Source organism: Lycium barbarum, chromosome 5 (genome assembly GCF_019175385.1).
Source record: "Lycium barbarum isolate Lr01 chromosome 5, ASM1917538v2, whole genome shotgun sequence".
NCBI classification, from domain to species: Eukaryota; Viridiplantae; Streptophyta; class Magnoliopsida; order Solanales; family Solanaceae; genus Lycium; species Lycium barbarum.
In genome coordinates, this window is record NC_083341.1 from 111344404 (window position 1) to 111361330 (window position 16927).

Genomic DNA, 16927 nt, shown 5'->3' on the forward strand with positions numbered 1-16927 from the left:
ACGTATACATGGGGATATATGTGGACCTATTCATCCACCTTGTGGGTCATTTAGATATTTTATGGTCCTAATAGACGCATCTTCAAGATGGTCTCATGTGTGCCTCCTATCTTTTCGCAACTTGGCGTTTGCGAAATTATTAGCACAGATAATATGCTTAAGGGCACAGTGTCCAGATCATCCCATTAAGTCTATACGCCTCGATAATGCCGGAGAATTTACGTCTCAATCTTTTGATGATTATTGTTTATCAGTTGGGATAAAAGTTGAACATCCTGTAGCACATGTTCATACCCAAAATGGCCTTGCTGAGTCATTTATTAAAAGACTACAATTGATAGCAAGACCACTGCTTATGAAAACACGGTTGCCCACTACCGTCTGGGGACATGCTATCTTACATGCAGCATCTCTTATTCGTCTCAGACCGACTCATTATAATAAATACTCCCCATCACAATTAGTATTTGGTCATGAACCAAATATTGCTCATCTCCGAATCTTTGGTTGTGCTGTATATGTGCCTGTAGCACCACCACATCGTACTAAGATGGGCCCCCAAAGAAGGTTAGGTATATATGTTGGGTTTGAATCACCCTCTATTATTCGCTATCTTGAGCCATTGACGGGAGATTTATTTACTGCCCGATTTGCAGATTGTCGATTTGATGAAACAAATTTCCCACAATTAGGGGGAGAGAAAAAAGAAATTAAAAGAGAAATTGCGTGGAAAGTTCCATCACTATCTCATTTTGATCCACGTGCCCCCATATGTGAACAGGAGATCCAGAAGATCATTCACTTGCAAAAAATAGCAAATCAAATGCCAGACGCATTTACTGATTTGAAAAAGATAACTAAGTCACATATCCCTGCAGAGAATGTGCCTATCCGAATTGATGTCCCAAAGGGACAATCTACTAGTGTCATAGCCTCTGAATCTCATACACGCCTGAAGCGTGGTAGGCCATTGGGCTCTAAGGATAAAAATCCTAGAAAAAGAAACACGAAAAATGATCAAAATGACACTACGAAAGAATATCATGAAGATATTCAAGATCTGACTAATCCCGATACTCCTGAAGATATTAGGGAACCCGAGACTCAAGTAAATAAAGAACTATCATTGAGTTCTTCTAGTGATGGGATAAATTTGAATCGATCGAAGATTATGGTGGATAATGTTTTTGCATATAATGTTGCACTAAATATTATGAAAGACATTGACGATCAGGAACCTCAATCTGTCGAAGAATGTCGACGAAGATATGATTGGCCAAAATGGCAAGAGGCAGTTCAATCAGAATTGAATTCACTTGCCAAACGTGAGGTTTTTGGACCTGTAGTCCAAACGCCTAATGGTGTAAAACCAATTGGCCATAAATGGGTTTTTGTGCGAAAAAGGAATGAGAGAAATGAAATTGTGAGATACAAGGCACGCCTTGTTGCACAAGGATTCTCTCAACGACCCGGTATCGACTATGAAGAAACATATTCACCCGTTATGGATGGCATAACATTTCGATATCTCATCAGTTTAGCTGTACATGAAAACCTTGAAATACATCTGATGGATGTGGTTACAACTTACCTTTATGGATCACTTGATAATGAAGTCTATATGAAAATTCCTGAAGGATTTAAAATGCCTGAAGCAATTAACTCAAAGTCTCGGGAGATGTATTCAATCAGATTACAAAGATCATTGTATGGTCTAAAACAATCAGGGCGCATGTGGTACAATCGCCTCAGTGAGTACTTGGTAAAAGAAGGTTATATAAATGATGTCATTTGTCCATGTGTTTTTATTAAGAAAGCAAAATCAGAGTTCGTTATAATCGCTGTTTATGTTGATGACATAAACCTAATTGGAACTCCAGAAGAGCTCCAAAAGGCGATTGAATATTTAAAGAAAGAATTTGAGATGAAAGATCTGGGAAAAGCAAAACTTTGTCTTGGTTTGCAGATTGAACATTTGACAGATGGGATCCTTATCCATCAATCTGCTTATACCGAAAAGGTTTTAAAACGATTTTACATGGACAATGCGCATCCTTTAAGTACTCCAATGGTTGTTCGATCACTTGAAGTGAGCAAAGATCCGTTCCGACCTCAAGAAGAAAATGAAGAGCTTCTTGGTCCTGAAGTACCATATCTTAGTGCAATTGGTGCACTTATGTATCTTGCTAACGCTACAAGACCTGACATAGCGTTCTCTGTTAATTTGCTAGCAAGATATAGCTCTTCTCCTACACGAAGACATTGGAACGGAGTTAAGCATATATTGCGATATCTGAAGGGAACTAGCGATATGAGTCTGTTTTATACTAACAAAGGTAGTACAGATCTTGTTGGTTATGCAGATGCAGGTTATTTATCTGATCCACATAAAGCTCGATCTCAAACAGGCTATTTGTTTACATGCGGAGGTACTGCTATATCATGGCGATCCACAAAGCAGTCCATTGTTGCTACTTCTTCGAATCATGCTGAGATAATAGCTATTCATGAAGCAAGTAGAGAATGTGTGTGGTTGAGATCAGTGATACATTTCATCAGAGAAAGATGTGGCTTGAAGTGTGATACAAAAATACCCACAGTATTATATGAAGATAATGCTGCATGCATAGCTCAATTAAAGGGAGGATTTATAAAAGGAGATAGAACGAAACACATTTCACCAAAGTTATTTTTCACACATGATCTCCAGAAGAATGGTGATATTGATGTACAACAGATTCGTTCAAGTGACAATCTCGCAGATTTGTTCACCAAATCTTTGCCAACTTCAACTCTTGAGAAGATGATATTTAAGATTGGAATGCGAAGACTCCGACATCTGAATCTTGATCTTCGTCAGGGGAGTGAAAATACGCGTTGTACTCTTTTTCCCTTAATCAAGTTTTGTCCCATTGGGTTTTCTTGGTAAGGTTTTTAATGAGGCAACTCTCAAAGCGTATTACTAGATATGTGTACTCTATTTCCTTAATTGAGGCTTTTTCCCACAGGGTTTTTCCCAATAAGGTTTTTAACGATGCACATCATCTATGGACATCCAAGGGGGAGTGTTATGAAATTATGAATGTCCATTTCTCAAATATAATGCTCCTTCCACCATGTTAATGGTTCTTCCTTTTTCTTCCACCATGTTAATGACTCTCCCATTTTCTTCCACCATTTCATATATTAAATACATATGTATCACTATAAATAGAGACATAAATTTTCATATGAGATATACTTGTAAAAACATTTTGGAAGAATAATAAAAAATTTTCCTCTTTTGTCATTCTATTTCTATGATTTTCATCCATTAATATTGTGACTCTTTTAGCTTCATTTTACAATATGAACTTATTTTTAGTGCATTAGACAAGTAAAGTGAAGGGAGTGAGTATAATACAAATGTTCCATAATGGCGGATTGGCAGTTCCAATTGCACTCAGCATTAAAATAGTGAAGAAAATGGTGACATTCGTTGACCCTTAAAACCTACGGTTGCCTGCCTAACGCAAATACCTCACATGTTTTTAGCTTCTTCTCCACTAAAATGCTTTTCTCACGGCGTTGCTACTGCTGCCACTGTCCCAACTCCTCACTTTTTCACTTCTTTTATCAGTTAAAGCTGCATAAAAACAAGATCATGAAATCTCCAACCCCTCATTCTTTTCACTAACAACAATGAACTTCTTTCAGTCTACTATTCTCTTCCCATTTCTCTACAACAACAAGGTCCATTTCATCAAACCTTTCATCTTTATGCATTCATTATGTTCTTTTGTTATCAATCACTATTTATTTCTTTATCCATTTTAGCAAAATTTTCAGCTCTCTGCTTTTACTATGCTACTATGCTGTTTATTGTCAATCAAGATGGAATTTTTTCCTCTTCAACAAAGCTTTCAGCTTTATGTATTTGCTATGCTACTTTGTTCTTTGTTATCAATCAAGATTGATTTCTTTCTCCATTTCAGCAAAATTCTCAGCTCTCTGCTTTTACTGTATTATTACTGTCTTGTTTATTGTCATTCTAGATGGATTTTTTTTCCCACTTCAACAAAGTTTTCAACTTTTTCAAGATTGAATTCTTTTTCTCCATTTGCAACAAAGCTCTCAGCATTCTGCATTTTACTATAGTACAGTTTGAATTTCGAGAGTCAAACAATTTAATTTTGACCTTGAATTCAGGCGTGAAATCTTTAGTTTTTGAAATAAAATTATATATGTCACAATAATTGACAATTTAAAATATTTGTCAAAGAAAGACTTTGTTTTGAATCTCAAAATCCGAAAGGTGGCATATAAATTGGGACGGAGGGAGTACGTTCTTTAGCATCAATCATTATTGATTGTTTTTTCCACTTCAATAAAGCTTTTAACTTTATGCATTTACTATGCAATTGTGTTCTTTAATTCTCAAATCACTATTGATTTTTTTCCTCTCATTTGGTGGATTCACAGGCAAAGAAACCTGGGTTGTGGTTGATTTGGCTATGGGGGTTTATCTTAATTGGTGTCTCCTTTTATGCTACTCAAATTATGCCATTGACATCTTCTTTTAAAGGTCAGATAAAAAAGACCATACTTTTCAATGGTGAATTGAATGGTCCCACTATTACTATATTTACAGCACCAAGGCCTTTTATGGGTACTGTTGGGGAAAGGCAGGCTGTTGCTATTCAATCTTGGCTTGGCTTATCACCAGATATTAGTGTTGTTCTTTTCAGTCATGATCCTTCAGTTTTCTCCTTTGCTGGATTATTAAGTCCCCGGGTATCAGTTGAGCCAAACATCGATTTCACGTACGAATTTTACTTTTGTTTCTTAGTTAATCTCTTCTTTGCAAGTAATTTTGGTATTTTCACTGTCCTATTATTTTTTAGTACTATGAAGTCACAAAACTGCATTAATCATAATAGTTAAATCACCTTGATGGATATGCTTCGTTGCTATAGTGGGACGTTCAGTGACTTGACTGTTATAACAGATAAAGTTCAGTTACTTTAATAGGAGAAAAAATAGTTGTCTTTACTATTATTGTCCGTAAAGTTTAGTTAGTTTAATGAGACAAAAGTTTTTGTTTACCTGAAATTAATTGTTTTTTTTTTGGTTGTCAACGAACTTCACAGTTTTAACTTTTAATCTTTGAACAGTCAATCCTGCATAAAAAGGGAAGCGAAGTGCTTCCGGTTAGTGAGGTAGTAAGAGGAAAGCGGGTGTTACTGTTTGCAGTATTTGCATTTTTCTGCTAAGAGGCTGCATATAATCTCTGGTACTATGCTGATACTGGAATTTCTTGCTGCCAAAAGTTGGACTTCTATATAAAGCTTGGATTTGAACTGATAATTATATCTCTAATGGTTGGATACGTTTATAGATAATACAAACATTGGGCATTTACAGAGAAATGTAAAATAGTCACCAGTAGTTAGTTAAGTTACTTTTATAACAAATGGTCCAAGTTGGTATGTAAGCTCTTAGTATATATATAAAAGAATGTATCTTGCATCTAACAGTAACTTAAGAGCTTAATACCCTAATGAAAGAGTTTGAGAAGAGGATCAATATGATGATCACTTACCTGAAAAGCTGATTTTTGGGTTGTATGTAAACTTACATTATTTTTGTCAGTTTTAGGCTTTAAATTGATATGGAAATTTTGAGTTGTTACTATAATTTTTATTTTTAGGTTCCTTGGCACACCATTTTTTCATTCCATGGTTGCAAGGTCAAAAGCATCATCTTCAGATGTTTCTGTTGTGATTGATCCAAACACCATAATCTTACCAGACTTCATTAAAACTATCAGACATGCTCATAGACTTGATCATGATTGGCTCCTTTTTTCTTCATTGAAAAGTGTTCCCCACTTCCCATTTCACTTGGATGCAGATGGAAAACATTGGCTCCGAGATGATGGAAGCCGAGTGAAGAACCTAAAGGTATGGTCTTACAAATGATTTGGACAGGATCAGTCCTGAGGAAACTTCTTAATTTGAGTATGCTGTTCCTGTAATTGCAGGATGTCCTTTCACAAGAATGGAAATGGAACTTTTGTGAAGGAAAAATGCTAATAGCGTGGAACAATGGAGATCTTCCTTTGCATAAAGGAGTCCTCCCCGCTTTTATATATGGGAAGGGGCTTCATAACCGCTGGCTTATAAATGAAGCTCTGCTATCTGATTTCAGATTTGTCTTTGATGCTAGTTGGGCCATTTCAAATTTCTACCTTAATGACCTTGACCAGGATTTCGATCGTGCAAGTGAAGATTTTCTTGACCTGGCTACTGGAAAAAGGTTTTGGGAAGTTGCAGGGAACTCCAATCTGGCAATGCTTTATGGATCATTATATTTCCATGAACAGAACTTCTCTAACATATTTAGACTTCTCCAGTGTGGAGGACACTATCTCTTCATAAATTCCGCACAATTGGTTGTTTACCCTTTGAGATACAAAGGATCATTGAGTTTAAGAAACGAAGTATTGTTCAAGTCAACAAGAGAGAAAAATATTTTGGAATGCATTGATACTATCAGATCAACTGAGCGAGCTAAAGATTGCTCTGTGAAGGACCACTTGAATGTGTTGATCCCGATTTCGCTTCCATTATCTTTAGAAACACTACTGTCCCTTCGTGCAGACAAAAATAAGACAGTTGTGCTAGCAGTTGTTGGGTATAATTACAAGGACATGCTAATGAGTTGGGTCTGCAGGCTGAACCATCTCCAAATCTCTAATTTTTTGGTCTGTGCTCTTGACGATGATATATATGATTTCTCCATCTTGCAGGTAATTTTTTTGTTTATTAGCTAATATTCTCCACGCTAATAGGTTGAACCATTACTGCAGCTCAGTAGTAGCTCGCTCATTTATCTTTCCGACTGCCGCCATTTATTATGAATAACTAAATTTCTGTTGGAAATTATATGTCCGACACCATACAGAGAGTGTTAATATTTCACCTCCCTCCCTTCTGTTACCACTTACTAAATAACTAAGATGAACATGTATTTTCTAGGGCCTAGCCGTCTACAAGTATGCCAATCTTGAAACCAATATCAGCTTTGACAACTGTCATTTTGGAACTGAGTGCTTTCAGAAAGTAACCAAAGTTAAGTCCAGACTGGTTCTGCAGATACTGAAGCTAGGTTACAATGTATTAATGAGCGATGTTGACATTTATTGGTTCAAGAATCCACTCCCCTTGCTTAGCTCGTTTGGCCCTGCAGTTCTTGTGGCACAATCAGATGAATACAAGTTGACAGGTATTTATGTATTTCCCTTTGAAGGACATTATTGAAAGACAAAATTGGGAGTGCAAAAAACTACTCCCTTTGTCCTGCTTTATGTGACACTTATTACTTTTCGAGATTTAAACTGTACGAACTTTGACCAACAGTTTAAAATGTATTTTTCAACATATTGACATGAGAAGAATTGCAACTTATAGTACTTTTAGTATAGTTTCTGAAAATCTAAATTTTAATTTTAAAATATTGAGTTGATCTAGTCCTATTTAGCTTCAAAGATTAGTCAAATTGATTCTCAGGAAGCGAAAAGTGCTACATAAATTGGGACGGAGGGGGTAGTTAATTGGTGGGATTCATCTTCAGGAGGAAGATATCTTCTAATCACATGCTCGTGCTGTTAGATGATAAACTGTTAACAGCCTTGATTTAAGCTAATTGTCTCATTATTTTGTGCACAAATATGCACGGCTCAACTACAGGACCTATAAACTTACCTCGACGTCTGAATTCTGGGTTCTATTATGCTTATTCGGATGCTATGACTATTGCTGCTCTTGAGAAGGTTGTGAAGCATGCAGCAAACTCAAATCTTTCTGAGCAACCAAGCTTCTATGATACATTGTGCGGGGAAGGTGGATACAATCGCATAGATGACAGCAGATGCTTAGAACCTCAAACGAACCTGACCGTTCAATTCCTTGACAGAGACCTCTTTCCGAATGGCGCATATAAAGATCTTTGGCAAGAAAGAAATGTGAAGGAAGCCTGCTTGGTGAAGGGTTGTTTTATTATTCATAACAACTGGATTAGTGGGAGAAGGAAAAAGCTAGAACGTCAAGTGCCATCAGGGCTCTGGGAATACGATATGAGCACAAGCATGTGTTTGCAGGCGTGGCACAAAACAAAATTTGTATATTTTTGAAACAACAAAAACTTGGATGCTTTTGCTGCTTCTTGTGTCATGGAAAGCTTTGGTTTTGCCGGTTGAGGAGAATACAAAGAGATTTTATTGTTGGAGGATATAATTTTCTATTTGGCCTTTGGAGTTATCACTTGATTCATTTGAGATAATGTTAAGTTCATCATGGCTGGCCTAGAGAAACAAAATATGTTTATTATGCTGGAGACCTTGTTTATATAGAGATATCTGACTACAACAACGCTCCTATTTTTTCTGTTTCTGATCCATGATGCTCGTAATTTTTGTGGCTTTCTATTTGCTGGAAATGCTGAAGCTTTGTGGTAACAAGTCAGGACGAGGCCGGAACACCGACAGAGAATCTGGGAAAAGGAAAAAGTTGAAGGAAACTGATTCTTTTAGCCTGAGTTTACAACTTAAGGATATCACTGTGCGGATAGTTCATCCTGGTGGGAAGGTAGATATGTACGAATGTGCCATTTCTGCAGCTCAGTTATTAAAGAATTATCCAGGAAGGCACGTAGCTCTGCCGGATTTTTTCAATCGTCCCCATGAATCTCTTCTCGCTGCAGATGATATTCTATTGCCAGGGCAAAAGTACTTTGTAATCCCATCTAGTACGGTAGAGAAACTGAAGCGCAAAGCAAAACATCCCACTGAAACCGAGGAGCCTAAGTTGGACCGCGAAGAAGTTGTGGATGTAAACGGAGATTGCTTAGAGAACTCTGTATCTTTTGCAAAGGACTTTTATGCCTCCAAAGAGAGATGGTCCGGTTGGTTATGGAAGAAAAGGCAGCAGGAGAACAAGCCATTTGTACCTCCTATCCCCACACCAAAACCATGGAGGGCTTCGAGATGGGAACCTAATCTAAATTCAATAGAGGAGATTTCGCCATGAGTATCCTCTCATCTGATTCCCAAACCACTTTAACTAGTACCAAAGAATCTGGTATGTCAATTTTTTCATGTTGTTTAACTGCAAAGTTCTATCTTCATCTAAGGAGATAATTGTTTTTTCATATCAGTTTTGATTGCCTGCTCTTTTCAGTTGCTATCTCTCAATTTTGCTAGACTTAGTCATTATTTGTGTTGGTTACAAATGTTACGTGCTGAAAAGAAGCTGGAAAGACAAGGAAGGAGAAATACTGTATAATGTAATATACTGTTATGTACTTGTACACCACATAAACAGACATAGGTCTGACTTTCCAAGAAACAAAAGTATCTTTGTCGTCTATAGTTGTGGCATATTTTTTCCTGTTTACATTATGCTTGCAGTGTGATCAACTTTGGAGAGTTAGATTTTAACCATTTGGTCAAAGTTAGACTAATCTCTTTGCCTGCATAAAGAACGCAGACACACTTTCAGACATTACTTTGTCTCCTCATTTTCTTGTGCTCCCTGTCATCTGCCTCCCTTTATCCTTTATCTCAGACCATATTACTTGTGCCTTCCAGTATCTGCAAAATCTTAACTTTTAATCTCTTGTTAATTGGCCACTGGGGTGTTGACCCACTGGTCCCGGCAGGTGAATAATAGTTTCAAACTTTAATGTCTAAGATCAGCAACCTGACATGGAATAATAAGTCAATTTCTAGTCTTTAATGTCTTTTTATATTCATAGTTTAGAGGAACCTTATAATTCTGTATATTTTTGCTGCTACGCCCATGTGCCAAGTTTTGGTTGGTTGCTGATACAGCTTGATTGAAACTTTTAGTGTGGTTTCAGAGTTTTTGGCAGTAATTCTATGTTGTAGAAATCCACATTTTGAGCCAAGGCCAACCGAAACAATAGTTTAAGAAGCAAATTTAATAGGGAAGCAAATTGCAAAATGGACAACAAAACAGATCTCTTGTTCTTCGTCCAAACTGAATGGACTGTTACTCTCGCTCATGGATCAAAAATTGCAGTTCCCAAATCACGACAGAAAGTTCATCTATCTGATTTTCTAATTAATCACATACACGGGGAAGTTTGTGCTGTGTTGTCTGTTAATTTACACTCAGAGTATGTATGCCAAAAGCTTAGTGAATATCCATGTGTAAACAACAGCAAAGATGGCACCAGCTGGAATTGTCACTAGCCAGGAAGTGACAATCTCTTTCACTGTCTCTGCTCTTACACTGTTCAGTCCTCGAGCAAAACCAACACCCATGACTGCTCCCACAAGGGTATGTGTTCCTGAGATTGGTAGGCCTAGCTTTGACGCGCACAAAACGACAGATGCGGCTGCAAACTCAGCTGCAAATCCTCTGGTAGGTGTTAATTCTGTTATCTTCTTTCCAATAGTTGCAATCACTCTGTATCCCCACATTGTTAGCCCTGCCACAATTCCAAACCCTCCCCATGCTAGAACATCATTTGGAATAACAATATCGGCTCCGCTTAGCCCACCTTGAAGAATGGCTAACGCTGCAGCCAATGGTCCTATTGCATTGGAGACATCGTTTCCACCATGAGCAAATGACATGAAGCAGGCTGATAACACTTGCATGTACCCAAAAACACCATAAACTATTTTCAGTTGTGTTCCTTTAGGACCTGCAATATCTGAAAGGAAACCAATGTTTTTAGCGTCGGTCGTTTCTGGTTCTGGTTCTTTTGAACTGGCTTTAGCAAGGAGGTGACCAAGTTGACCCCGGATGATCCTGTCAACTACAAAAGCACCAATAGCACCACAGGTTATAGCCTGGCCAAGAGCTATAGTTAAAGTCTTGCTTAGAGGGAGAGCAACGAAAGAAATTCCGGTGACACCAAGAAAGACAGCAATTGGTGCAGCTGCTGCAGCGGCTTGTCCTGGGTTCCGAGCACTGTACACAAACTAAAAATAGGAAAAAACACCAGCATTAGGAATTGTGAGTTGCATTAAGAAAGTAGAGCCCGAGGAAGAGTATGCACACATACCCTCCGGATGCATTTGTAGACGAGAAAGGACACCACTGCTCCCAGTAAAGGTGAGATCACCCATGAGGAAGTTACCCTTGCTAGTGAACTCCAAAAGACTGCACCAGTTCCTCCATAAACAAGACCAAAACCAACCATGGATCCTACTATACAATGCGTAGTGGATACTGGCCAACCATAATATGATGCAACCTGAGCAAGAAAAGCAAGGGGTTTACCAGAAACTTCATACGAGAGTACTTGGCGAATTGCTAAATGTACAGCACTGTTTCAGCTGTCAATAGTGGAGATTCATCTGAATGAAATATTGTTGGTTTTTTAACAAAGAAACGTAGGAAATAACAGAGAAAAAATAATGAGAGAAAAATATACTGCAATGCAGTCAAAGGGAATTATATTATTTAGCTATGTTTAGCTCTTCATTTATAGGAAAAAACAATAAAAATATAATCATAAACTAGCTTAAAATATCTCTGCAGAATATATCTTTAACTAACCAAGCTAGACTAGAATATCTCTGCAGAATATATTCTAACTAACTAATTACTAACAGTAAAACAAAGTTTATTCAAAAACAGTAAAACATAGTTACTGCAGTCCAAAAGCAAATATTCTAACACTCCTTGGTTTTGGAACTGCAAACTCTAGACTTGGCAGGAATTGAAATCATGAACAAATCTGCCAATTCATCTTTGGTCTTGCAGTTTTCTGGCATGTGTTCATCTTTTGCTGGATTAAATGAGAAGTTTTTACCCCTCATTTTAACTCGTAAAATCTCCTGCTTAGTGGCATCAGAGATTCGACAGTACTTGTCAGCGAATAATAATTTAAATCCTTTTTCCACTAGCTGGCCAACACTTAACGAATGTTGATCAATATCAGGCACGTAAAGAACATCTGAAATTATTTTTGTACCTGAGCCTGTTTTGATTGCAATAGTTCCTTTTCCTTTTGCAGGAATACAATCACCATTCCTGATTCTGACTTTCTTATTTTCCATTGACATAAACTCTTTAAAAATATTTCTGTCATATGTCATGTGGTTTGTACAACCACTGTCAATCATCCAAAAATCAGATTTCTTGGTTGAAAAATATGTTGCCACAAACAAGTGGTCTTCTTCTTTTTCATTGGCGACTTGTGCATCTGTTTCATATTTTGGAGATTTGTTTTTGCAAATCACTGCTTCATGACCAAGTTGGTTGCAGATCTTGCACTGTGCATCTGGCCTTTTCCAACATTTAAATGGAGGATGACCTTTTTTGCCCCAATGCTGGCAAGGTGGGTAATTTTTCTTTGAATTATCACCCTTGCTTTGAGTCTTGTGGTTGGCTATCAAAGCTCCTTCAGCCATACCATCTTGCCTCATAAGCCTCATTTGCTCTTGTGCTTGCAATTTATTTAGCAATTCTGCCAAAGTAATCTTGGACAGATCTTTTGTGTTTTCCAAGGTAGTTATGGATACTTCGTATCTTTCAGGCACCGTAACAAGAATTTTTTCAACGATTCTTGAATCTTTAAATTTAGTACCAAGCAACCTTACCTTGTTAACAATGCCAAGAAGTCGGTCTGACTGTCTCAGATTCCTTCATCTTTTGCAATTCGAATTCCCTTATTAAACTTAACACTTTCATGCCTCGTATTCTTTCATCTCCTGTGTATTCTTCCTTCAGATAATCCCAAATTTCTTTAGCTGTTTTGAGAGCCATAACTCTTGTGAAAATTGTTGCAGACACACCAGCAAACAAAGTTGCTTTCGCCTTTGATTTTCTGATTTTTTTTTCTTTTTGGCTTTTGACCTGGGCCAGGGTGGAATTATTTGGCAGCAGAAGAACATCATAATCCTCTTCCACAGCCTCCCAAAGATCTAAAGCATCAATATAAGTCTCCATTCTTATTGCCCATAGATGATAATTTTCACTATAAAAAACGGGAGGAGCTATTTGAGAAAAGCTATTTTCAGCATCCATCTCACTCACAGGTCCCTCAAGAAAATGGCTCTAGATACCAATTGTTGGGTTTTTAACAAAGAAACGTAGGAAATAACAGAGAAAAAATAATGAGAGAAAAATATACTGCAATGCAGTCAAAGTGAATTATTATTTAGCTATGTTTAGCTCTTCATTTATAGGAAAAAATAATAAAAAGATAATCATAAACTAGCCTAAAATATCTCTACAGAGTATATCTTTAACTAACCAAGCTAGACTAGAATATCTCTGCAGAATATATTTCTAACAGGAAAACAAAGTTTATTCAAAAATAGTAAAACAAAGTTACTGCAGTGCAAAAGCAAATATTCTAACAAATATGAGGCAAAGGCAGAGGTGCTAGCTAAGACTTATTAGCCGTTTTTAGCAATTAGGGGTCGTTTGGTAGGAGGTATTAGAGAAAATAATACTGGTATTAGCTTTTGTATTGTTTAATCCCTTGTATGGTAGTGTTTTCAACTTATGTATAACTAATACTTGTATTAGTTATACACTCTATTCAGTACTATTCTTATACATAGTAAATCATGACATTAACAATACCAGTACTATTCCTATTCTAATACACCCTATTCAGTATTATTTAAAAGTTATGGAATTCATGTTATTTAATACAACAAACCAAAAAGTCGATAAAAAAAATAATACCAGCGTAATTAATCCCATCATTACTATTACACCCTATTCGCAACTATTTTTATACATCCTACCAAACGACTTACAGTCGGAAAAGTTATTCCGTCAGGTAGTTTATGTTAGGGTAGTCTGTGTATTCCATGCAGTTTGAACTGAAGTTCCATTTGTGTACCTTCAAGAATTTATCAATTCAATAGCTTCTCAGAGCGACTTCCTCCATGTGCAATTTATCAATCAAGAAAGAAACAGGTCAAAACAACCAAGACAGCTTACATGACTTTTTTAAGTTCAGTAATCTACGAAATGATTGGCATGGCTTGAAATGTTGTTTATTATTTGCCAGTCTAAGCTAATGACCTATATTGATAGTCAAAACACAAGACTTTGTTAAGTAATTACTTATGCCGTTCCCGTAAGAATATAAAATTAACTTATGTCACGTGTATTAAGTTTGTCCCTAGTTTCTTTTTGGATAATCTAAGCACATCCAGTCCAAGGGAGTGATTTCCTTGACAAGGTTTCCTAGTGTTACTATTGAGGTAACGGCTAAACGAATGGTGGCCTAAGTTGTTAGCTTTATCCAGTAACAAGAAACTCAAGACTTTTCTAAAGGTCAGGTATTTCAGTGGTTTCCAATGTTTGCTTACAGAATCCTAGTTCTTAACTCCTTGTCTCATTGAAATATTCAGAAACAGAACCTAGTACAGGACTACCTTGTAGAAATCAGGAACATCCAAAACTACTAGAATTTCTCACAAGCTAAATTTATTAAATTATTACTCCATTCCTTCCAATTTATGTCACTAATTCATATTTTTAGTTTTTAATAGCAGTAGTGTTCAATCCAGCACTTCAGTTGCCTCCCACCGGCGCAGGTTTCAGGTAAATTAGTTCATCAAAGCTTAGGCAAATGGAAAGAAATCACCTAGTGCTTTGATCTGCAGGGACTTTCGGACTTCACTAACCTTCCCACACTTATGTCACTTACTAGTTTAAGTTCTATGTACTTACGGTATGTGAACAATATAAGCAATCATGTCACCTATAAAAGGCAATTTTAAGTAAGTTTACATAAAAACTTCATTGGTAATCTATAATAGAGGGTAAATAACACTGATAATGTCATAGTTCTAAATGCACCTGCAACCATGTCCCTGCAGCAGCCAGAGAAGAAAGCAGACCAGCAAAGAGTAAAGTATCTTTTCCTTGGAAAACATTAGCCACAAGAATACCCTTCTGCATTGTACTGGTAACATGTGTTCCCATTAACAGTGCCCCTAAAAATTCAAGAATCCCCGCAGTGACTACGGCTTGCCGGAGACTCAGTGCCCCCGAACCAACAGAAGTTCCCATGGCATTTGCCACATCATTGGCTCCAATATTCCAAGCCATGTAAAAACCAAACAAGATTGTTACATAAGATAAAATCTTGTACTTTAAGACCAATCCTTGACCCAATGACTTCATGAAAAATGGGAAGACTAGTGCAGCCAATGCAATGCATATTGATATAGCAGAAGCTGTGCTTGAAGATATGTGAAAAGCTTGTGCCATTCCAGGCAAGTCATCCTCTTCCTCAGAAGAGATGACATTTTCTTGGTGGGATTTGACTTCAAAATTCTCACTTTTTTTATCACCATCTGATTCAGCAAACGATGATAAGGCAGCAAAAGGGTGTGTAAAGCTGGAGTTTTTCAGTCTCAAAAATGAAAAAGAAGAAGAAATTTGGGGCTTGAGTACAAGAAAATCTTTCTTGGGAAATTGAGTTTCATTGGAAAACACACAAAGCCTTTGTTTTGGAAAGAAAAGATAAGATTTTTGAGCTACTAACAAGGCTTCCGATTTAGTAGTGTTTCTTATAGAAGATAAAGAGTAAGAAGAAGTCATGACTTAAATGGAAGGAAAATAGTTGATAAAACAGTGAAGAGACAAAGTGAAGAAGAATAAAAAGGAATTATTCAGGAAGATTCTTGGCCATAGAAGGAAGATGAAGAGGAAGCAAAGAGAGGAGTAGTTGGTAGAGGAAGAATTGTGACAGAACAATTTGCGTAGTGTTTTTTCCCCTTGGAATTTAATTTTTTCCTTTTTGATCTATAAGTTTGGTGATGGAAAAGCTAAGGGTGAGATTAATGGATTTGGTTGCTAGATTCGGTTCTATTTGTAATGAGTGGTGGGCATGGCATCTCCCAAAGTGGAAGTTCATCTGCATGGCCACTAGTTTTTCAACTCTAAATTTGAAATATAAGAAAAAAACAATTTGCTTTCAAGTCTCATTTTATAGGTATTCAATTGTGTTTTGGATAAGGAATTTTAAAAATTAATTTGACTTATGATAGTGAAAGAAATATTAAAATAGTAGCTGAGAAGTTAATTTTACATAAAGTCTCATATTTAAGTTTAAAGATAATCTAGTTGCAATTATTTATTTATTTGTTCACCTTCTTCAATATCGACATTACTTGCACAAAATCCCGTGTAAACCATTGATTTTCAATTGGCGAGGATGATGAATTTTTGCATTATCATGGAAGATGTGTAATTGATCCCTGACTTGGTAAATGTGCCGGGATGTGATCTCTAGCACAATGTGTTGTTATTTAATTTATAAAAGTAAGAACTCCAACGCTTGAAATCCACTTCTAAGAGTTCCTCTGCTAGAGTTTATTTGTGCTTTAGCTAAGAGATTTTTATCTAGATTTTATTTTCGAAATTCAAGTACAAATTATTTTTCAGTTACATGCTTGTAAAGCGATCAACTTGCTCTATTTTTACTTGTTCAAGTTTTTTGGACTAAGCATTATATAGCAGAATTATGACGTGGGTTCAACCAGATAACTTAGGCCTTAAAGTTTCAACCTAATCACGAGAAATTGGCACAAAAAAATAATTTTGTGCAATAATTGGCTAAAAGAGCCCATTCATTAACATGACATTCAGTAGCCCAAATTTAATATCTATCTAAAGGGTTTGACACCCAATAACCAAAATTATTTCGTAAAAATAGCAAGTAATATTTACTATTCTCCCTCTGTCTCTCTCTCTTTCTGCTGACTATTTCACAAGAATCCTTGAATAATTATACCCAGCTCTCTCTACTTTTTTCTGCTACGATCCTAACTTTCAGCAATAATCGTTTAATATTTTCTACCAAATCCATCTACTTCCTTTTCGGCTAATAAAATCTTCATTGGTTTCTTGTTGGTGTTGCAATACCAATTTTTCCA

At 36.6% G+C, this 16927-nt stretch overlaps 2 protein-coding genes across 2 annotated transcripts; one reads left to right on the top strand and one right to left on the bottom strand.

The window, feature by feature from the left end:
* Positions 1-3428: 3428 nt before the first annotated feature.
* On the top strand, positions 3429-9405 carry LOC132641137 (beta-arabinofuranosyltransferase RAY1). Its single transcript, XM_060358032.1, has 6 exons — positions 3429-3732; positions 4462-4802; positions 5690-5942; positions 6023-6790; positions 7020-7266; positions 7731-9405. The coding sequence occupies exons 1-6, from the start codon at positions 3682-3684 to the stop codon at positions 8171-8173; spliced, it is 2103 nt and encodes a 700-aa protein (XP_060214015.1). The 5' UTR covers positions 3429-3681; the 3' UTR covers positions 8174-9405.
* Positions 9406-9966: 561 nt separating this feature from the next.
* LOC132641138 (inorganic phosphate transporter 2-1, chloroplastic) lies at positions 9967-15900 on the bottom strand. The gene is made up of 3 exons (XM_060358033.1): positions 14844-15900; positions 11077-11268; positions 9967-10993 (listed from the first exon to the last, which is right to left on the bottom strand). Exons 1-3 carry the CDS (start codon positions 15588-15590, stop codon positions 10175-10177), a joined length of 1758 nt encoding a protein of 585 aa, XP_060214016.1. The 5' UTR covers positions 15591-15900; the 3' UTR covers positions 9967-10174.
* Between the last annotated feature and the right edge of the window lie 1027 nt (positions 15901-16927).

Bases quoted from the DNA above. Each gene is read 5' to 3' on its own strand.
- LOC132641138 (XM_060358033.1), bottom strand. From the start codon at position 15,590: ATGACTTCTTCTTACTCTTTATCTTCTATAAGAAACACTACTAAATCG. The intron at 11,269-14,843 runs GTGCATTTAGAA...TTTCTTGCTCAG, and splicing joins CTGCAGGGACATGGTTGCAG to GTTGCATCATATTATGGTTG. The intron at 10,994-11,076 runs GTATGTGTGCAT...TCCTATTTTTAG, and splicing joins TCTACAAATGCATCCGGAGG to TTTGTGTACAGTGCTCGGAA.
- LOC132641137 (XM_060358032.1), top strand. From the start codon at position 3,682: ATGAACTTCTTTCAGTCTACTATTCTCTTCCCATTTCTCTACAACAAC. The intron at 3,733-4,461 runs GTCCATTTCATC...GTGGATTCACAG, and splicing joins CATTTCTCTACAACAACAAG to GCAAAGAAACCTGGGTTGTG. The intron at 4,803-5,689 runs GTACGAATTTTA...TTTTATTTTTAG, and splicing joins GAGCCAAACATCGATTTCAC to GTTCCTTGGCACACCATTTT.